Below are 23,770 nucleotides of genomic sequence, written 5' to 3'. Positions count from 1 at the left end.
CTGTTATTTCACTGATATCATTTCTACCATTCACGAGTGAGCTCGAGCTCAGAACATAAAAATCTCTATCTTCTTAAGATTATCTTTGTCTTTTTATTTTCACTATTTCTAGTTCTATTGCTTGAATTTAGCAATAACTTCCTTGATATAACGTAATGTGTTTCTTATATTTATTCAGGTCTCCCTTACCACGCTTTCTGGTTCAGTGTTGAGGTTTTGACCAATCTGTTTCGTTGATATATTCAACTTAGTTCTAAGTATGCTATCTTAGGTAATAATGTTGGAATTATTGAAATTTGATCAACTCTTCTGTTCTCTCCGAGTATGGTCTCAGCGTATTCACTTAGCCTGATATACAGAGCTAGAGAGAAGGCATTTTGATGTAATTTGCAGTGGTTGTAATTATACAGAGGCACACTGAAGACGATAATTTGGTTATAAAAACGCGCGTCTCACAATGAATTAAAATCACAAACGTTTGCAGAAATTCTAGCTTAACTGTAGAGACTTTTTAAAAGGAGCATACAAAGAAACTTGCATATTCTTGGAAGATCAAGAGATACGCGATGAATCAACCTATTCATAATATTTGTTTTCCATTTCACTAATAATAAAAAATAATAATTTTATCCTCAAATGAAGATAACATTTCCAATTACTAATCTCTACAAAATACATTATTTATTCCAGTAGTTACAGAAGTAAGTCAATAGAGTTATTGGAAGCTAGCTTCCATCCTACGATAACAGGAGAGAAACTGTTCTATTGCTGTGCTGGCTTAGAATATTTTTTCATATAACTACATTTAATAGGTTAGGTTAGGTTAGGTTAATAGAAAGCCATTACATGGACCAAGGCCACAACACGTTCTTTGGGAGAATGCTTCAGAAAAAAATTATTTGTCTTTACCGGTTAGTTAGGAAACTAAGCTAATTATGTAAATCCATACTGGTCCTTTGTTTGAGTTTTTTATTGCTCTCAAAAGACGCAAGTAGAGATAGAAAAATAAAATGCAGTGACTGTTCACTAGCCAATCTAATTGATTGATCGTATACATAACCTAGAATTCAACCTAGAGACGTAAAAACAATGGAAGGAGACGCTACTAGCTCAAAAAGTCAACCGTCACATTATTCTAATATTTCAGCTTAGGACACTTACTTAGTTACTTCGAGCATTAAACATTAGAGGCCTACTATTTCATTATCTACGAAACTATTAATAATCTATTCTGACACTTTTTCATTTCTGACCATCGTATAAAAATTTCTAAAAAGTATTAAGGTAATGCCATTACTGTAAATATTCCAATACTGTCCACCAATCGAGTTACTTGAAAGAAACTTTTGATACGTTATTCATAAGAATAAAACTTATATTTCGCGATTAGTTGGCAGCTTTAATTCAAGTCTGGAATCGATGGGATGTATGGGTTATGTAGATTGATATAATGAAACTGTGTTAATGCTGTCATGTAAATGATTGACTCACATTGAAAAAAACGTGTCTTGATTCAATTTTCAGTGAAATATGGCGGAAAATCTTCAAAATCCTTTGTCACTTGCAAATAATGATTGGAGTTATCCAAAATACGTGTGTTTCATTAGGCGAGCCTGTTCAAAGCGGGGCGCTAATCAATATATGATCCAAGTTATGTGGCTGTTGTCCCTTTCGTCTGTAACCATCTTAAATTTATTTTTCCGGACTTGAGTAACATATTTATGATGACGGCAGAAGCCTATTTGGTTACTGGATATTTGAGTATTACACTTTAGTAAATAGAGTCAACGATTGGTAGAAATATGTGAGAAAAGCCTAACAACAGTTATTTTTTGATATACACAGTATTGTTCATAGTGAATATGTTCCCGCCGACCGCACAGTAACTAGAAAGTTTTATGTTATCGTTTTTGAGAGACCAAAGATGCGCGTTTACAGATGGCGACTCTAAATCGTCAAGACATGTTGGATAAAGCACCGCGAACGTTTCCTTCTTGTTTGAAGAGTGGTGAAAACGGAATTCTATCGGAGCTGAAACCACCCTATAGGGCCCATTCCAAGATGAATTCAGACCACAAAGCAATTTACAGTGGTCGAGTGGATGTAAACGGATTTACTCAGATTAAGATTATTGTGAAGGTCGATAATCAAATCATGTGTGAAATTTGCTTCTTCGATTTCCCTAAACTCATTTCAGGGTCTCCTTAATAACCCAAATAGTGTATGTATAGTATAGATTTTCATTAATATGCGTCTATCATTATTTTGACACCGTTTGATTTCGATGCTAACCATCTTTTACAATTATACTCTCATACTTTGTACCATAACTAAATAACAGACATAAGAATTATGAAGAAAGTTGAGTAGAAGTGATTCAAAATTGTTAGAGTAACTTGTACCCTTTAAATCATTTAACGGCTATTATTTCATCACGTTTTATAGGTGGGGTAGTAAAACTTTATTAGACAATTATTGAAATGAGTTTACTAAACAGCAGGGTTATAAAATGTCTACTAAAATTTCGCAAGATTTTACTACAGATTTTTGTCAGGTTTATTATAAGACAGTAACGACACTTGTTGAATTTATTTTTAAGTTAATTTAATTTTAATACTTTTCCACGGAATAATTCATACTCATGGTTGATAAACATCACTATATTTACTTAAGTAATTCACTCAACATTCTTACACATCCAATTATTTTCATTCTCGTCTGCAAATAACCCACAGGGTACGCTACAAGTCGTGACGATTTTTAATCCGTTGAGATGATAATGTGCCAATTCGGGAGGGAGATATTTCAGGTAAACGAAAAGGTAGACATGATGGAATCATTAAGAGCATTACTTTCGTCACAGGTTGTTGTAATCTTCATGGCAGGTATTGAAATCACGAATTAGCGCACTCCCATTCTACATTACTCTTATGATTAATAATAAGTTAACAATTTTTCTATTTTCATCTTTTTAATTGAAATTTTGAATTTCTGTTACTCATTGTTAAGTTATTTTTTAATTTCTGTGGTCTCTAAACTGTACAACAACCTAATCAAGAGAAAATTGAAGATAAATAATTTCTCCAAATGAATAAAATACTGCAATTCTGATATGAATAATGACTACTCATATCCGCAGAAATTCCAATTTTTATGAAATCGAATCCTTACTTTTTCTTCTTATTCCTTTGTGTGATGAGTTAATAACCATTATTCTCCCAATGGAGTCCTGAATTGATCAATGAACTGTCAACTTCTTGTTGAATCGATAGGGCCAGCAACAACTCTTGACAATCACCACTGGTAATTCCCTGTAGATTATCACCCTGATCAAAGTTTCTTTTATATTGAGATTTTCCCTAAGGAATCCTCACGATCCACTAGTGGAAATAAAAATTAGTAATTAGACTTTCCACTATAGGATTGATTTATCAATGACCATTATATATAGGATACATGTTTTTTTCTTAAAAAAAATATGAAATTACAAAAGTACAAAGATATGATTTCATCAGAGAAAATAACGTATATAGTAAAATTGACCTACTTATCCAAATTAGTAGAAAATCTTGCAATTTTATTTCACAAACAAATGAAAAAAAACTCCAGAAGAAGATACAAAAATAAGGGAGACGCTAGAAAAGTTCTAAAAAAAATATTATTGAAGATGGATAGATAGGTGCCAATAGATAAGACGTACAAAAAATAAAGGAGAAGAGGAGAGGTTAATAAAATTTGTTTAACATTTATCTTGTATGTTAAATTAGATTGAAGAGTTTAACAATTATTCAGTTGCAATTATTGAACAATTGTAGTACATTGTATTCGCTCTAGAATCTATCGGCAAAAAAGTTACCATTTGGAAATGAGGTCGTTTTTTTATGTAAAAAGCAAGTACAAAAATCAGATTGCTTCCCCCCCGTCTAGATTGTTAACAAAATCGGTATTGTTGGTGGTGATCTGTTACTGCCTACGGATTTGGGTGTTAGCCGTGTTTATTGGAGGGATATACCGGAGAAAAAGATTAAGGGATAAGATGCATCCCTGGGAAACGAAAGCGATGACCTCAAACTCTGATATCCATCGAGAGAGGTTTGGATGGATCAGTCTTTGAGGAAGCTACTAAGCCAGACGATGAGTGAAGATAATAAACCGTACAATTTCAATTAGTTTAGAAGGTTGATATGTCAAAAGTCTTCGATTTCTCTGGAGCGATTGCTCGGGATTCTCCATATTCCTTTATGACTTGAGCTTATACGTTGGTGATATAGGCCAGAAGATCCCCGGTTGATCTATGTTGATGAAGCCGTATAAACGGTCGCTGATGATGGTAGCATACTAAAGGTATCCCAAGATTACTTGGTAACGACTTTCTCCATGACTTTGGTAATGGTTACAACTAAAACAAACGGACGGTAGTTGTTGAAAACCGATTATTTTTTGTATGAGCTGAACTCGACCAAGTTTCCAATTTGCAAGAGAAAAACCTCTTCTGTATACGATTGGTGGTATTCTATCGGGACCACTCGCTTTATTGATGTCCAAGCCCTTGATAACCTTGTCATATTTCGGTGTCAAACTCTAGGCAGGCTGGTGGGTAGTTTTCCCCGCAAAGAAAACGTTAAATTTGAATCAAATATGCGACCCAACAAATCCACTTTCTCTTTTGCGGTCACAGAAATCTGCACTGGAATCATAGAAAATCTCACCTCATTAATTTGTTCAATTTTCAACAAGGCCACTATTATCCCTCAAACCTTTTCGCGTCGTTGTCTGAATTTATTGATCCCGTCATCACAGAACTCTAAATTTGAAACATTTTGTAAGTTTCAACTTGGCTCCACTTTATCGTGAAGTAAAACGATGTAGCTCGAGAGCAGCCGATGATTCTTATTCTAATTTTATCATTATCTGTCACTCCTCTTAACAAAAAGACTAGTAGAAGACAATAATTGGATTCTTTGGAGTATACTTCGCAATCCAAATTCTGAAAGGTAGAAAAATTAGTTTTATTCTGTGTACTTCTTTCAACTTTTTCGGCCCCCATCTCGCAAACAGTTTTTGTTGTCAAGTTTGTAGTACTAGCTTTTGAAATCATAACATTATTACATATATTTTGTCTTCTTGCGGGTTGGGAAGGTTACTTACCCAGTTATGGTAGATAAAAATAACCATTATCTTCCATTGGTGTGTAGTCGATAGTCATTTTGTCTCTATAATCTAGCTACGATTTGTTCGTTAAATTGCGGGAAGTATCTTGAGACGTATGTCAAATTTCTAATTATTGAATGAAAATGGCTAAATTATATTAAAATGGATTTCAACAGTTCCAGTAAAGGTTGATTGCAAAGAGAACAAATATTGAAATATTACAGGTGATAAATCACGACTAGAACCAAAGCGCTTCATGAGAGAACATTATAATGCAATTATAAAATTGTATATGAACCATAGGAAGAAAAAATGGGCATTCTTGACCCATAAATTTTGCTTCCAACTTGGATAGCAAAATTTCGCGGGAGACAGAGCCTTAATATTCTTTATTTCTGCGTAATATGCTATTTTAGAAAATATTCTTGACGTTTTGAATCAATTTCAGTATTTATCATACTACAATCTGACAGTGACAATTCTAAAAATTTTATATCAATCAATAGATCACTCACCGCATGAATGTCGAAATAAAGCTTGTTTCAATCGAACAAAACCTTGTTATTTTTCTTGATTGATTGTATTCCCCAAACTTTGCAACCCATACCATTTCCTCCTCACTTAATTTTATTGGTGTTTTTTTGGTAACATATTTTAATGTCCAAACCAAAGGAATCTTGAAAAATTATATTCATACTTTCATTGAGAAAAGCGTACACCAAAGCTAAACATATGATAATTTTCTATCCAATTTTTTGATTTATCATTCAAAGAACCTAAATAATGTGCTAGAAAATTATCCTTGGAAGATAGAAAAAAATATATTACAAACCACATCGAATCAGTAAGTCATTTTCCTTTTTTTGTAATTAAATTGTAACTCTTCTAATATTCTCACTTTCCTCTAATTATACTCATTTTTATGTATGATGTAGTTTCTAACTTTATTAATTAATCCACTAATAAAACACCGGTACCAGTATACTAGTGAAAAATGGTTGGAGGTTTTACAATTATAACTGGTTTTACTGAACTTCATTATCACGCACGACTGTAATAGAATAATTAAAAACTTAATAAAGAAAACTTGCTGGGTTCATTACCGTCTTTTTTACATTAATATGATGAATGTTATTAATCGCACTTTATGCTTCTCATTATATTTTTGCTTCCCTTCGCTATAAATGCTGAAAATTCTTAACATGAACTTATGTATCTATATCATATTATGGGTAATAATTCCGACATGATTTAAATTACCGGAACCATTTCAATATCTTAAAGACGATCTGTTTATGCAGAGGTAATTGAATACAGAAATGTAAATGAAAAAGTGAGCAGTTCAGCTTCTTCTATTCGTATTAAAATCTTCAGACGTCAAAAATTCTCTTTTTTTATTGCTCTCTCTGATGTTTACATTATGTACATTAACGTGATTTAAATTAACAAGTTGTATCAAAAATTACATATTCTACTTTTTTCTTTGATTGAATATGTATAATCATAATCCGATATTTCATTAGTTCTTTTTGGAAACAACAAAATAACATTGATGCCTCAGATTAGCATCGAGATTCATATAGCTATTGATATGCAATAACGATGCTGGGCAGTAGGTTAAGTGTATTAATGGGAATTGGAAATGTCTTGGTGATATTACTAGAATCTGCAATCTTGATATAGAATCACAGACGCTTTACGTGAGTTTATACTAGTTCCAAGACTCTCAATTTTGAGCGCAGCTTTGCTAAACGTTACTTCCATATTCTAGCACGATATATTTGGTTTTTACGTGTAATAGGGAGGTCCAGTTTAGTTGCAACTTATAAGGTGCAGTGTGTAATTTATTGTGAATTCCAGTGTGATTATGGAAAGATTTAATGAAAAAATATTTAATTGTTTTATTCATGTATAATTTTGATGATACAATCGAATTATTTAATAGTATTATTCTTGGTGTTGGGAAATATACGATTTACAGAGTTATTGTGGAGTTTCAAACAGCACGTAAAGCTCCAGTAAAACCAAAATTTCGAATAGAAAATCAATTGAAAATATGATTTCGAAGAAAAGTAATGTGTTAGAAAAAAAATTTCCGACAGTAGACTAAGTTCTTGGCACGGCTCGAAATGATAAGCATTACCCTAAACTGAGTCGAAGCACGCTATGGAAAATTTGACAAAAATAGTTTTTCGTTGGAATATACACCAAATAAATTTTGAAATTGTTACAGTCGGAGACAGGCTTCCTCTAATAAATTATCAACTGGTTTGAATCCACCAACAGGAAAGGAGCGCGGACTGATAATAGTATACATCGGCAGGTCAAACGGTTTTGTTATTGACGTATGAATCTACTCTACTACTACCATGAGGACATGAATTCTGATGTTTTTAAAGGATGGTGTGAACCGAATGATACATCCGCTTCCTCAGAACTGTATAATAGTAATGGATAATGCATCTTATCACTCAAGACTATCAGAAAATTGCCCACAACCAAGTGGTTGAAAAAATATTTATAGAATTGGTTAGATTCAAAGAATATTAAGTTCCATCGCGGGTTTGTGAGAAAGAAACTGTATTTCTTATGCTCTCTTCATAAAGAGAAATTCAAAAAATAGGTGCAAATATGAGTGTACATCCAATATATTCATTATATTCATACAAATGTTATTTCATACGAAAATACTCGAGGTACAACTTGAGAAAATATTTCAACTGTCCACCAACAGAATGCTTTATCATTTTATTACTCTCGCATACATAAAATAAGACTTTTGTTGTTATATATGGAGTAATTTTGTGCTCACTTTTCCAGAAATGCTATGCGTTAAAACATGTAAAACAATGGTACCTATATCAAATACCTTTTCTTTTCTGATTTCTTGATATTGTTTCAGTTCCACCGGAGAAATTGAGCGTCCTGGACGAGACCGGAGTCCACATCCCGGATTATATCTTGGGACCCTATAATGAGGGATCCTCCATCAATATAACATGTGTTGCCACAGGAGGTAAGATAATATAATAATCCTCTTTGGGGCCTTACTCAAATACCTACCTTATGTTCAATTCAGAACGCCACATTTCATTTCTGTAAAATTTAGTCGAAAAGCTTGATAATTTAGGGCATAGAGTTTATACAAGGTGTCAATTTGACTTTGACTTTAACTTAACACATTCAATATTCCGGCCCCTATAGAATGTTTGAAATATGTACTACCACGCTAAACTCATTTTTAGGAAGAGCTACAATTATTTTCAAAGAGTTTTCAATTGAATAACATATCTATAACAATAACAGTAATACAATATTTCAGATAAATTCTGTCTTTATGTTGGTAGTATTAGAAAAATCTTTTGAAATCGTGAAGACGTAGACATTTTACGTATCCATTCCTTTGTAATATAACATGAAAAAGTAATAAAAATCAAACTCCTTTCACATAATTTTATACATCAAACTATTTCCGGAACAGAGTAAAAGTTCTCTCTTGCAAATTCCAAGGCCATGTTTCATAGGGCATCAGTCATTTTGGTGTGACGGTTACTTTTAACTTTAGATAGTCTTAATCACACAGGACACTAGGGCTCAAGCGATTTGGGTTAGTTCATAAGAGATTAGGATAATATATAATGTTAGACTAGAGGACTGATAGATGCATTTCTTCATATTTTTCACATCTTTGGTGAATACATCTGAACCAGATTGTTTAGCAAGTCCGCGATTAGTTAATTTTTATAAGTCTTTAATTGATACTGGAATCTCTACAATGAAGGAAAGAAAACAGATATTGCGGATAAAATTTAATGAAGATTGTACTTACTTTTACTTCAAAGTTATGAGAAACGAAATGATTGTGACTAATACTATTGAACTTTGAAACAAACGACTGATTTGTCCGCACTAATCGATACTTTGCAAAGAGGAGAAAGTTTTTGATACGACAGGTATATGTGCCTTTTTCCGCATAACTCATGTTTCATGCTAAAGTAACCGTCGCGATGACGAATAGTCGATTCAAGATGTTCTCGAATCAAATTTGAGTATAGCTCATCAAATATATTTTTCTCAACGAATAAATGTACAATAATACTATTCTCAAACGTCTTTTTATTTTGATACTAATCATAACTTTACCTACAAAGTTGCAGATTATCATTATTTTCGTCTTTTGTTGTCAACAAAGAGTGAAACCTTCAATCGAGTATTTATTCGTATTAACCATTATTTCATCCTTCTCGTGTGTTGTAACACGTTCATCTTAAATATATCCCTACTATGAACGTGTATCTCTATGAGCTATGATCAAAAATAACTGCATTTGTTAGCTTGATTTAGTTAGAATCGATATTTAATAACATCATCCTAAAAACTGTATTTGAATTGATTCGGAAACATCAACACACCAACTTGTGGTTATAGGATTTTCAACCAACCGTCTTGGGAAAAACACCTCATAATATAACGTTTTTGGTAATGGTCTAGCTCGAAATGATAGCCTATATATCTGGGTAATTTTCTTCTCTGGTACTGATATATTTAAGACGTACGTGGCTAGAACTCAAGATTATAATTATGATCCATGTTATAATTCTAATAAGGGTCATTACATATATTTTTGCCAATTTTAAGCTTAGTTATTGATATAAAACACAAAGTTCCAATAATTAAGAGTTCTATTGAAACTATAACTTGATCTATGTTCAGTAATACGAATATACTAAGCAATATCACGAAAATACTGCAATATATAATTGAAATTTTGAATACATTAATGTCTATCACGTTTTCAGAGGAAGCTCCGCCACTAAAATATTTACATATACATCAAAATCAATCTGATTTTACTGTTAAATTATCTCTTGTGACGATAGGGATTGGAATAATGTAGAATTTCACATCATTAGGGTGTCTAATTCGGTTTCCTAGTGGCAACGATGTTGGATTATCCCAACTCTATAAATTTTTAATTAGTTTTACCGTACCTTTAATATTCTTGATTTAATAATCCGAAATCGTAGATCGTAATTTAAAAAGAAGATTACAGGTTATACAATATGTAACAAGTTATGTTAAAAAAACGGAGAATCATTATATCTGAGCAAAATTATCTCGAAATGCTTTAATCCCAACGTGAATCCATCACCGTAAGCTTCTTTCGGAATGACTTTTATCTGCTCTGTACTAGTGTCAAAACGTTTTCTTTTTAAAAGATTTTTCATTTTCGGAAATGAACAGAAATTCATTGCTGGTGAGTGAGGCCAAAATTGACAAATAGAACGACTTTTAGCGGTTAAAAAATCCCCTAATAAAAATTGAATGATAAAATAGTGCGTTCTCAGAATGAAGAAGAAATTATTTGACCTGCTTATTGAATCGATGATGGCAAACGCTTCAATACCGTCTTAAAAATTTAGAGTTGCTTCCCTTAGGACAAGTGAGATCGTACTTTGCTTTTATATTCGACCAAATCAATTTCTTTAAACTCGACTTCAATTGCAGGTTTTTTAGGGCATGTGTAACTGATGTAACTTGGAATCCGGATCTACATGCAATCTTTCAATATGCAAAATCAATCTCATAATAAGCTTGCAGGGATTCAAATTTATTTCAGTCGACAAACACCTAAATGAAAGAGAAATACAAAAGGAGTGAGAAAAGTGGCTTTCTTGAATTTAATTCAAACGAATAAATTTTCGGCAATATGTTATTTTCAATTAATAATGTATTTACCTTTGGCATCAATAAATTTTTTCCATCTACTGTGCGAATATTTTCCATATCTACATCATCCAAATTTTTCAATATTTTTGCCACCAAGAAAACGTTGTAGCAAACGGATTAAACAGAAATCTCAGCGAGTATAGTGGGTCATATCTCCCACCCCAATTTATTTATTTTTTTCCAAAGTTCACAGTGTGGTCAAGTATCAGGTTAAAATGAAATCAGTTCGGCTAATCTGATAATAATGGTGGAGCAAAACACTGCACTTGCATACCAATGTTGATCATCTGCCACCCACAATTGTGAATCTTTTGTGTTCGGTATAAGAATTGTTTCACAAAGATTGCTCAGCACATCGCTCTTTTTTCATCTAAGACTTGTTGCATAGAGTGCTTAATTGTTTAGTGAGTCATGGGTGTTTAGTGTGAGACTTGTTTCACATTGTGCTTGGTTAATACCCCTTTTATGTACCGAATAAACTTTTTTTACAAAGTAAGACTTGTTTCTGAAAGTACTTATTCAGTGAGATAGTTTTCAACTGACATCATAAGTGATTCTTTTAAATGTTCTGTTACTGACTTTGATCACGGGTTGTTAAAAACACATAATTGTCCATAACAATGATGTTACACGTACCATCATTGTTATGGATGGAAAACGGAGAACCAATTGAAATTGGTGTTTATTGATATGGCTAGCTTTGTGAACTAGTTGCCGTACATGTTTATCACTCTAAGGTCAATGCTGGACAAGCTAATGAGCTTCCTTCATTAACGACATACGATTAGATTTTGATTCAGTGTACTAGCGAGGTACAGTAGCTCTAAGATTCATAATGAGAAATAACTCAAAAATATTGGCGAGTCAATTCCATTTTAAGCTGATTCTCAACTTACTTTAGGAAACACAAATATATCAGCAACATTAAAACGTTTTAAGTAAAAATTCTGAGAAAAATATGAAATTATTCACTTTAGCAACGTCAGGGATCGTGGTTCTCAGTATATTAATATTACCGGTACTGCTAGAGTAGAGATTTTAGCTCAATTTGAACAAACAAGCTTATTAATTCGGTACTTAGGAGATATTTTTATTCTTTGTTGTTCCATTTTACAAAAAATAGTTGATTGAATTCAGTTTATAGGTAATTTAGCCACATATTCGTAGCATTGAGTCTATTGCTTGAAAATATTAATTAATTGTATTTTAGAAGATAAATGGATATTATATGTTTACTAAAGTATGAAACAAAATCCACACCACCTCCGAAAAACAATCGGCTTCCATTCTAAAGTACTTTGCCAATAAATCCATCAGAAGTGCTGTTGACTAAGTGATATAATCACTAAATCTCGAATGAAATCCAGTTTTCATTTCGAAACGTACTCGATATAATGTCAATATTTATAGCAGAGAGGAAATATTTCCAATTATTCATAGCTAATCTAAGTTAGTTTCTCTCACTTCATGAAATGGTGGATCGTAATCGGATAATAACAACAAAATTGAAGCGTAAATACGAACTAGAAATTGGATCCTCTTGGAAACTTCAAATAAAATAGCCGACTCGGTTGGCTTGTTGAAATAAATGGAATGAAACAATAAAGTTTTATTAAAAATTTCCAAAAAATTTTGATCAGTGATTAAATATTAAATAATTAGAAACTTTCCGTTATCAATACAGGGTGTCAAAAATGTGTCGTTAATTACCTCGTTATCAACATTATCGGAAATTTCTACCTATTTTTCTCAAATAATAAGTATTTTTTAGAGGTACAGAATTTCAATTCGGCACAAATTTCTCAGCAGCAACCGAAGTAACAGTTTTCAACAATTTTTAAGTGTTTCATTTGGCAGCTTATCATGAATATATTGACGTCAAAGCAACGCTTCAAAATTTTTAAAATTTATAAGGGCCTCATTCATATTTTTTGTTTCTTATAAATGTCCTCCATAGCGATTAACTGGAGGACCATCCTTTTTACAATAGGTTCGTTCTAATCTAAACGTCGGACAGATCTAAAACAGCAGATGGAACTGGAATAGGAGTGCACGCAACTAGAACCAAATATGCTGAAAGCCTAGGTAGCGCCTCAAAAATTTTTCAAGCAGAAATTTATGCAATTGAAAAATGTGTCCAGTTCATCCTATCTGATAGCTAAGCAGTCATTTGAGCTCTAAGCTCCAATATTATGAAATCAAAACTCTTCTGGGATTGCCTAGAAAAATTAAACGAGGTAGGCAACAAAAAAAATTACGATAGAATATATTTCGTGATAACCGGAGCGAATGGCAGCCGAACTCTTCTTTAGTATCAACCACAGAATAATGGAAAAAGAACTGCAATAGAAGGTAGATAGGAGCAAAACCAATTATTGGGACAACCTACAGGGGCTAAGACTGCCAAAGACACTTCTGGGAAACTATAACCAGAGAAAATCATCTGTATGTACCTAACTAAGTAAGAACAATCTACGAATACTAACAGAAGTCCTATCAGGGCACTGTCACCTCATCAAACTCCGGAATACGCTAGGCTTAGCAGATAACGCGGAGTGCAGATTTTGTTACACAGAGGACGAAACCTCTATCCACATTCTCTCGAAGTATGAAACACTAAGGAACTCCAGAGCACTACACCTTGAACCACTGAAATAGAAGACTTGGATCTCTGGAAATTGAAACCATCCCACATTCTAGACTTTTTAAAAGGAGTGGGATTAACGATCAGCTGTAAACACTGGGTTCTTCAGTATCGCAACAAGGAAAGCGGACAAAATTGCATCAAATGGATGAATTTCACACAATGCGTCCACGTTCCGAAGAGAGCGTATGTACAAAATATGTCCGTGATATTATGTAGAGAAGAAGAATTCGTAACTGCTTATATCTTAGCGGAAAAGAGGAAGAAACACCTGTATCATCTAAAAAAGGAAACATAATATCTGGACACATGACACATTCAAGAAAATATCACACACTGCAGAAGGCGTGAACTTGATTAGCATTCCGTATGACGTTATCAGCCCGCAACGCAAAAATTGCCTCTCAGAGTAACGATGTCGGCAAAGAATATAACGATCAATTTTGGTAGTTCAATGTGTCTGATGCGAAAATGTGGATACTTAGCTTTAGGCCCCTTCTTACGTGGGCGACAGATGTGGCGCGAGCGACAAGGATGTCAATAGTTCTAGAAAGTATCCATCTCATTATGATTTTCAAACATATAAGACGAAAGAAGTGATTAACTTTTTCTTTATTCCAAGTTGATGTAAAAAACACGTTAAAGCAGTTAATACTTTTGTGTGATGATGCTTTTACATAAAAGTATCTCACAGAACTTTTTACCAACATTGATAATTATACTAGAGTAAAGCAAATAAACATTCCATTATTATGTCATAATATATTGAAATTTGATAAAAATGGTCAACAAACAATCATCGTAATAAAACATTTACTGAAATCAATAATTAGGTCAACAATAAATAAAATAAATTCTGATTTTACTACAAATAGTCAGATTATTTAAAATGAATAGGAATTAATAGAGGATAGGCCTATAAATATTCAAAATATTGTTGGTGAACAGTTCTATAAATATTTCTTGCGATTTGACAATCACTCAAAAAAGCTAGAATTAAATGAGTCAATTCACCAACTTGCTTTTTTAAAAAACAATTTATTTAGCAAACTGAGAATTCAATAATTTAAAGTTACAAATAGTTACAGTAATCTGACTAACGTACTAGACGAATAACAAATTAAATGAACTAAGAATTTAAAGTTATAAATGGTTACTCCAATCTAGCTGGCGTACTAGACGAATATCAGTTGAATGAACAAAATATCAGTTTCACAGGCTTCTTTATATATTAGTTCTTATCTTATACAATAATAATTATAAAATTAGATAAATATATTTATGGTTCATCATTGTCACATTAATAATAATTAACTGATACTTCGATGGGGTTGAAGTGAAGTGAAGTGGAATCTATAAAACTTACAGACAGACTAAACATATTCAAAATTCATAGCAAGATAACCTTAAGAGGTTAGAGTAAGTAATTAATTGCTGTGAAGAGGGTTATTTTGGATAACTTAAGTCTAGTGTCAATGTGTACAAAGAAATACTAAAAAAATTCACTGACGGTACTACAAAAAACGACTATAAGATCGTGACGACAAATCTAATAAAGGTTGTTCGCACACGAAGCTTTTCGAATTAAATGGTAGGAATAATTGGAGAAGTCGCCACCGTTCCATAGACAACATAGAACGCTCAGTTCTAGATAGTACACCAGGGGACTCAATCGCAGAAGACGAATCATTCTCCACCTTGAAAATGCCAGCTCTCAAACATTAGCTCAAATCACATGTTTTTGGAGGTACCTAAATCGAAGTGGAAAACCTTATACCAGAGATAGTGATGTATGCCTTCTTACCTACCTTTTGGTGTTCATTGGGTGTATCGGTAAAGTAGACACTTGAACGCGTAAACTGAGTGCCCGTCCTTTGTTTTAGATTCATCAATATTTGTCACCTGAACATTGATATACTTTTTTCGAAAATTTTGCTCTGGGTGATAATATGTTTTTTTCATTCCAAATTTGACAATCTTTCAACTCACCATATCTCCAGCTTTAGTATTTAGTATTTATAAAAAACATGAAGTAATTCGCAAAACTAGTGTGATATGATCTGACGGATGGTAAGTACCAACTCGTAGCAAGAAATCAAAGAAACTTTATGTTGTGATTTTCAATGAATCCCCTGATGGAAGAAACGTGGTTGTAATAATATAACTTTCACTACTAATCAAGATGAAATGTATGTTTGTTGATTGTATTTCATCAAATAATATCGAACAAAATATGAGAAACAAGTTACTTATCAGAAAATTATGAAAACATCTTAATTGGAGATATATGTGTGTACACCTGATAAGTGCCAGTTTGAAGATTCATACCAATGATGATATAAAATGTAAACACTATAAGATCAGTTGCTTGAAGTTTATTGATTGTGAAGAAAATGAATTGAAAGTTCATAACATAATTATTACTTCCTCAATTGAAATATTGAACATTCCAATCACGTACACCTCTGGCCGGTAGCCGCTCAAAATGAAGGATGTTTGGGATGCAATTTACATACCGATATAAGGGTATAAAAATAAATATTTAATTTGTTAGCTGCCGCTACCTACCCTATTATTGGTTAACTTACTCCCCTTTTTCATTTACTACCAACTTTAAAATTCTGTTACTCAAAGAAGTACAAATTCCATTATTCAATAGCAATTGATCTACACACTAAAAGTTTATTATTAAACTAAAAACTTTCATATACAAAATATCCAATCTAGATATTGAAAACTTATCAATATAATATGACATCAATTATTGGTTACGAATTAGATTGAATGTTATACAATCAAATTCAGGATTTAGTTGTATTGACCTCCTCTGCATTAGTATTGCATCAATTTCCTCCTTGTAATATTAGCGAGAAATCCAATATATTTGAAATGATCATCGATCGAAAAAGACGATGATTCAGATTTTCTAAAAATCGTCGTGACTTACGATGAATACATATCATGAAAATAAAAGAGCTCAAAACGCTAAAACCGAAAGTAGCTAACCAAGCGTGAAGTTTTCGCTCACTATCTCTTTTTTCGGTAGCAATGGCAGAAGATTATACAGGCAAAATTAAATAATGAACTCATCTATGCCTACGACTAATAAACATCATTCAGTCTTTTTGCTTGAACATAATACACCAGTTAGCATATCTATTTGTTCATAATTTTTTTACCAGAAGTAAAACTGCATCAACTACTATTATTTAACATTTTTCTTTAACTGAAATCAAGAAGACTTATCAAATGACGCTACGTTTGATAAGTTGAAGAATTGATGAATGAAATCAATGAAGTACGAAATTACTCTTAACGTTGGAAAAGCTCATATTTACGTGAATTTTATTAGAAGGGAATTGACACATGCCAATGTCAATAACTTTTTTATGGTTTTTCCTTTTTCACTTATACTTTTCAAATCTTTTGTTCGACAGCAGTCACTATTTTTTCTCCAAAAGTGTGTTTATGTTTATTTTTTGTAGTAAAGAACCTCTGACTATAAATAATGGAAAATAATTGGATGTATTGATTATGCATCAATTTTTGTCTGAAAACAATACTCTGGAGGCAAAAGCTTGATTTAAAAAGTTTTATGGTGATTTCTGTTCAGGAAAATATACCATCATTGACTAGAATATGAAGTTAAACGTAGCCGTTTAACAATGGTGGTTACACCAGAAAATATAGACAAATGTCGTGAAAATAATAATGGAAAAAGTGAAATCTAGAAGAAAGGAGAAAGGTTTTTTCCTCAGGATATCTCTGAATGAACCATCGGTACAAATTTAAATCAAAATGACATATTAGAAGACTGAACCAGACAAAAGATGTTGTAAGCAAGCAAAAACGCAACAAAAGTCTGGCGAGTTTATATTAGGATGTACACATGGAAGAACGACATCAGAATGAAATCCCTGAGAATTCAGATAAAGGAAAATATCTTCCATCAAGGGAATAGAGTTGATGAATTCGATGGTTGCATTCAATTTTGTTCCACACAAATATGAGTGAAATACAGAAGGTAGTCCTGGTACAAAGGTCAAATTGAATCGTCTTATATAAATGATTATAGAAGCATAGAATTAAACTAATTTATTATTATTATACCTAATCGCTTTTGGGATGAGAAATACATTAATTCTGCCGATGCAAATTAAAAAATAAAATCGTATTCGGAACTCTAATTTTATCGAAACAAATACATTCTTCTTCTGCAACTCAAAGAATATGACAAACCAATTTTCAAGGTCAAAGACACTCTACTATTTGCCAATGACAACACAACATCTGGTAAAATACGAGTCGTAACAATAAATTTTGAAGTATCTTTATAATTGTAGTTGAGTATAACAAAGTCAAATTGTTGAAAATTGAGATTTACTATATAGACTTACAGTGTTAGAGTTGAATTCATTATTCAGTTAATGATTATTTTACAGGCCGGCCTCCACCTAAAGTAACATGGTGGCAAGAAAATGCACTCCTAGACGATTCTTTCGAATACCTTTCCGAGAGACGAGTCCGTAATATCCTTCACATCGATAGATTGGAACGAAAACATCTACATACTGTTTTCACATGTCAGGCATCTAACAACAACCTCGTTGCACCGATCTCAAGCTCCGTCACCTTGGATATAAACCGTGAGTTAATATATGATACTTATTAATGATTAATACGAAAATATGCAATCTTAAGAGTTGAGTATGTTACTTACAATTTAACTTCGATTGTTAAATAAATATCAGTGATAGTTACGCCGCATATTAACTAATTCTTATATTGTTGATTCATTAATAATTTCCACCATCTTATGCTTATTATAACCCATAGAAGGTAAACTATATGTTTGGTCCTAGTTTAGATTCATTGAATTTCAGTGGAAATACTGGTTCATGCCGAAAAAATTTTGTGACAATCATTTTTAATTGTATAATTTTAATTTTCAACAATACTTGTTCATATCATATTATACTGGGTGATTGATTACTGCGAAAAGCTCAGCGTCTCCTATGTCCTTTGAGAAATGAGTTTGAAAATTTGTTTGATGAAAACCAACATCAGTCTGCACATTTCAAAATTATTTACAATCTCCGTGGTGTTCCAGAATGCTGTGCCATATCAAAGACATTTTCTTTTAAATAAAACACCCCATATATCATTTTATATTCAGATATATAGTTGTGATGTGTTCTACGGGGTATTTGAGAAGTTATTTTCCTAAAAAATCGTAACAATTCCAATATTCTGTAAAATTTAAGAGAAATCACGCTAAAGTATTCGAACATCAATGAAAATTCTGGGAAATAATTTATTTCGTATTAGGTAATTCATTCAGTTTACCAATAATTGATTGATTACAGTGAGCAGGTACACCATGCAAAAACCACATGCTTTGACGCGTACAAAGTGTGACTTCTTCCAATAAAAGAGGTAATTGGTTTACTTGAAAATCTAAATACATCTCGGCATTTGGATTTTCAAAAAATATAGTCCAATTTTATATCCACCAAAAATCCCTCCCAACACATAACGAAATCTAGTTTTACTGTTTACACAACAATGGTACTATGTGTGAAAGTATGGTCCTTCAAGATTATACCACAGTTTTCTATCATCAATAAACCATTCATTTTAACCAAACGCTCTAGCAAATTCCTTCTATGATACATTTATATTTGTTAAAGAATGAGATATAGATCTCAAAATCAATAATTTTTCACAAGAAATAATTGTTAAGTTGGAATTGGCAACTAAACAGGTCAAATATTGTTCATTCTCGGTTTTTTCTCTAGTTCAAAAAGCTTTATGTATTGGATATCGACTATTCTGAATCGAAAGGTGTTGCTTGTATGAAATTGTCATAAGGGGAGTAAAGACCGTTTGATATGGACCAAAACAGTGTGCAATGTAATTTTAAATATAATTAGATGATAAAAACTTCCAACGCGTAATTTCATCGGTTGATCCCATTTTTATTTTCAAAATTAATGATAAATCTATGGAGAATAGAACTTTTGAAAAAGTAGCCTTTTGGTATTCTCTCTTAAATCTAACCTTCTTTATGATAGTGATTATTATTGCTGATATATGTCTGCAAGTATAACATGTTGTAATGTTTTGCGAAAACTTATCTAAAAAACCTGATTTCAAATAGTATTTACATTAGGTTAATAGCGGTACCAATATGATTTGAAACAGGTTAAACGAATAACTGATCTTGATGTACTTATTAATTTTTCTTTAATGATAGAATCTCTAGAAACTTCAAATTTATCATACAATGTAGAAATGTTTCTAAATTACTACCATCAACTCATATGCAGAGATTGCGGTCCTAATGTTCAGTGTGAATGTTTCAATCTTATCTACAATATAAACATCAATAACCAACTCCCATAAAGACGTTCAGCCGTTGTTAATCCAAACACCTAGAATTTGCTGCCACGAACTCAAAGGATATAAACAATTCCAAGGGGAATTCTCCGTTAAAGCGATACACGGAAATCTTATGGAGGTTACTCTCGACACAATATACATGTCATTCTGTAATTGTACCAACTCTTGACTCGACTAGTCCCCCAAGACTTGTTAGATCACGGAGTCGCCTACCAATCATCGGAGTTAGTGGGTCGGTTCTGTTGGAATCACAGTCACGTCGGATTATTCTCTGAATGCCGCCGTTGCCGATGATATTTCTGTCATATATTTCTTATTTCGGAAAGAGAAATTCTTTACGATTGTAATTTTCTCGATTATTGTAGATCCAACAAAATCTTTTTTTCTTCTATAGTTTTTGCTCGTTATATTAATTTTTGTAGGAAAATGAACTGATAAATTTTAGGTGCTTACCAATGTAAAGTAAAAAAGTTTTTCTTAACCACCACGATTACATATAGGATATTGGAAACTCTATGAAGTAATCTACTATCTAAGTATATAAATTTATTTACGACTAAATTCTTTTCCCTCTTTTTCTGTATTTCGAATTTAAAATAACTAAGCACTACCTACATAAAGCATAATTATTGTTATAATTACTCATTATCAGAAGAACCAAAGATGCTGAGAAAGGCGGACAAAAGAAGCGTTTAACTGTCCTGTCACAGTCCGTTCGAGGTGCGACGAAGGTGGTGATTATTTAAGGCAGTAGTGAAAAATAAGAAACAAGGGCCCATGTTATACCAGAATTTGTGAAAATGATAGAAAACATTGTAGTGAATGGTGATATTCGAGATCGCTCAGGAGGTCAAGTAGAAAACACTGCCGGCTCTAAAACGAGAAGTGTAGTTTCGTAAGTGAAGGTATCATTCTCTTTCACAATGATACCTCTCTACATGCGAACCTAAGATCTAATCAAAGCAAACTTACCATCCTTCTACAATACTGAACCATTGCTTGGTGACTACCACTTTTTTCTCCATTGATGAACAATGTATACAACGATATTTGGATGAATAGAATAGAAGTGAAATAGATTAGAATATTTGATACAGAATAAACCATACATAACACCAAAACTCAAGAAATAGAATAGCGTAATCAATTTCCGTTGAATCGACTGCTTTTTCTTGAAAGAAGCAACTAGCTACAAATATCAACAAAAAGACAAACATTGTAAGTTTCATATTCGGGCTTATTTACTTACTTTGAGAATTGTAAAGCAGTGGTTTGAAATTGTCATTAACTAAAATACATAAAGATAGGTAGACAGACCCAAGTTTAAAAGAGGTACTAATACTTTGAAGAGTTTTCAACATCCAATTTATCAGTAGTCCCTAAACTTGATGTCACCGATGATGCGAAATATTTGTAAGTACTTTTTAAAATGTTCCATTGTTCAATTATATATCAACAATTTTATTGTCATTTTGTTTTCCATAGTCTTTTTACAATGAACTCTAACAAAATTGAACAATAATAATGAATTGAATCGAATAATATTGACAATTTGATGCAATGATATTATTCAATGGCCATAACAAAAATCACGTCAAAATTAAATAATAATGCATTATTTCGGCATAAATAGATGGCAAAAGGCGGTAGTAAAAATGGCATAATCGAGCCATTCTCTCCTGAGCTTTGTTTGCTTCGCGTACAAGATTGAAGGTAGCCGCATACACGAACAGAAAATCTGCTTACTATAAAATGAAAGAGGAAATCTTATGTTACATACAATAATTTCATGGACTTGCAGTCGAGATAAATAACGATTTCATTTCCTGCAACTATGTTATTTGTATATTTTAGTCAATTATATAAGTCATATATGCTTCTCTCTCGATACTGAAAATACCCAGAAAATCCACCAACACATCCATCTGTACACTTTAAGGAACGGCAAGGCTCATAAAACGCCAGTCCGAATGTCATCGATTAAAAAAGCAGAGACTTTTGCACCGAAAAACTTAAATAAAGAAACACCAGGTCATGTATTTTTTGTGATGAAAGTGGGTCATCAGAAACGCCAGAAAAACTAGTTATATTCCATGATAATTTAAGATTACTTTTATAGATAACATTGATATCGTTTACTGTTTCAGGGGAACCTCAGGAAATTTGTAGAGAATATCTTTCGGTGCGACTACAATTACTAAAATTATAAATGCGCAAAAAGTTGGGTATGAACAAATAAATTGAGTTCATTAATACAGTGTAAATGAGAGAGGAAAAAGAGCAAGTAATTCCAATCAAATAATTTCAGTGATAATCTTTGTACTAAAGTCTATTCATCGAAGAAAAACTTTGAACTAAAACAGTGATCAGTTCATGCTCTTTGCGTGAACATTAAGGGCGAAATGGGGCGTGGCATCGTTATTGGTTCAAATTTTTTACCACAAATGAATAGCCGCGGGTCAGTGTCGTATTGCTGCAAAAGCCGCTAAATCAGGTATAGTACAGGGACGACGTCGTATTATAATATTGTAGAGAGATTGCTGATGAAGCTGTTGTCATTAGCTATATCAAGAAAAGAGTTAATGATTGTGAATATTTATAAAATTGAACATGCCAGAGAATGATGACAGAAATGTTGATAACGTTATTTCAGAAACGCCAAATATTCCGGTACTATCTTCTTTCAAGTTCTAACGAATTGTTAGTGAGCACAGATCTAATCACTCAGTGGCTGACACAAAAAATTATCCATGAAGAAAAAAATTGACAATTCAATTGATAATCTCGAGAGGAGTGCCATCAGAAGAATTGTGCACACTTTTTTCATTCAAAATGAGTACTTGCCGGTTGCCGGATTTTAAAAGATCAACTTTATATAATTTATTAAAAGAAATGGCATTTCAACATAATAAGCGAGGAGAAAACAGTTTATTATTAGATAAAGAAGAAATAATTGTGTGAAGGCGAGAATACCTTTAAGAAGAATTAAGAAACTTTACTACTTGGATGAAACATGGGTAAACATTGGATATTCTGAGAGTGACGTTTGGGTGGACTCTTCCATAGGTAAAATCCTCAAGGCAAGCATTTTAGGATGTAATTTCCACCGGATTAAAAAACCCATCAGGTGGATAATATTTGAAAACAGTTATTTATACAACAAGTGAGTAAAGTAATACTTTTTTTCATGACATTTTGAAGTTCAAGTGAAAAAAAGTTATTTTTATTTATATTTATAAAAAGTTACATTACTATTGGTACTTAAATTGGGAACATTTAACGAGTTCAAAGAAATAATATCGTCTATAGTTGTATTAGTACTAATTGAATTGTTGGTAGGATCGTAAACATTTACAAAGTCGAACTAGTTGTTCCCGTTAAAATTTTCACTGCGGAATCCATTTTGTTTTTTATTCAGTCGTCTACGTGATCCTCCACAATTGTGTTGTATTTCCACCCACCGAGCTTCTTTAGTAGAATAATATCACCACTGGAATCTACTAATAGAGACGCCCAGTGTAGTTTTTTGGATTAGGTAAATTCAAATATGTTGCGATAAGGGGAGATATTTTTGAAAAGGTATTGATACCTACAGCTTGGGTTTTACATTTTCCATTTCTATACTACAAAAAGAAATTATCTGTTTTGACATTTGTGGGTCATTCGTTTTCATATTTTTTATGAATGTTTAACAAGTTTGGTCTATTTTCAGATATTTCACCAATAACAGTAAATCGACCTTAACATGAGTTTTTATAGCAGGCACTGTTATAATTATGTTATAATACATTTCCGGTATTATTAATATCGTTACACTTCATTTCATATAATTCCTCCCTCCGC

The 23,770-nt window shown here is 32.4% G+C and overlaps 1 protein-coding gene across 1 annotated transcript in view; it reads left to right on the top strand.

Annotated features, from left to right (window-relative positions):
- Positions 1 to 22,136, top strand: part of LOC130444711 (lachesin-like) — a 493,082-nt gene extending 470,946 nt beyond the window's left edge. Inside the window, exons 4-6 of the mRNA XM_056779987.1 lie at positions 8,054 to 8,167; positions 17,968 to 18,171; positions 22,075 to 22,136. Of these exons, the coding sequence (XP_056635965.1) occupies positions 8,054 to 8,167; positions 17,968 to 18,171; positions 22,075 to 22,136 (380 nt within the window). The remainder of the gene's footprint in view (positions 1 to 8,053; positions 8,168 to 17,967; positions 18,172 to 22,074) is intronic.
- Positions 22,137 to 23,770: the final 1,634 nt, after the last annotated feature.

This window comes from Diorhabda sublineata, chromosome 5 (genome assembly GCF_026230105.1).
Source record: "Diorhabda sublineata isolate icDioSubl1.1 chromosome 5, icDioSubl1.1, whole genome shotgun sequence".
In the NCBI taxonomy this organism is placed as follows: domain Eukaryota; kingdom Metazoa; phylum Arthropoda; class Insecta; order Coleoptera; family Chrysomelidae; genus Diorhabda; species Diorhabda sublineata.
Note: the sequence above shows the minus strand (reverse complement) of the source record. Positions and strands in the feature narration are given on the sequence as shown.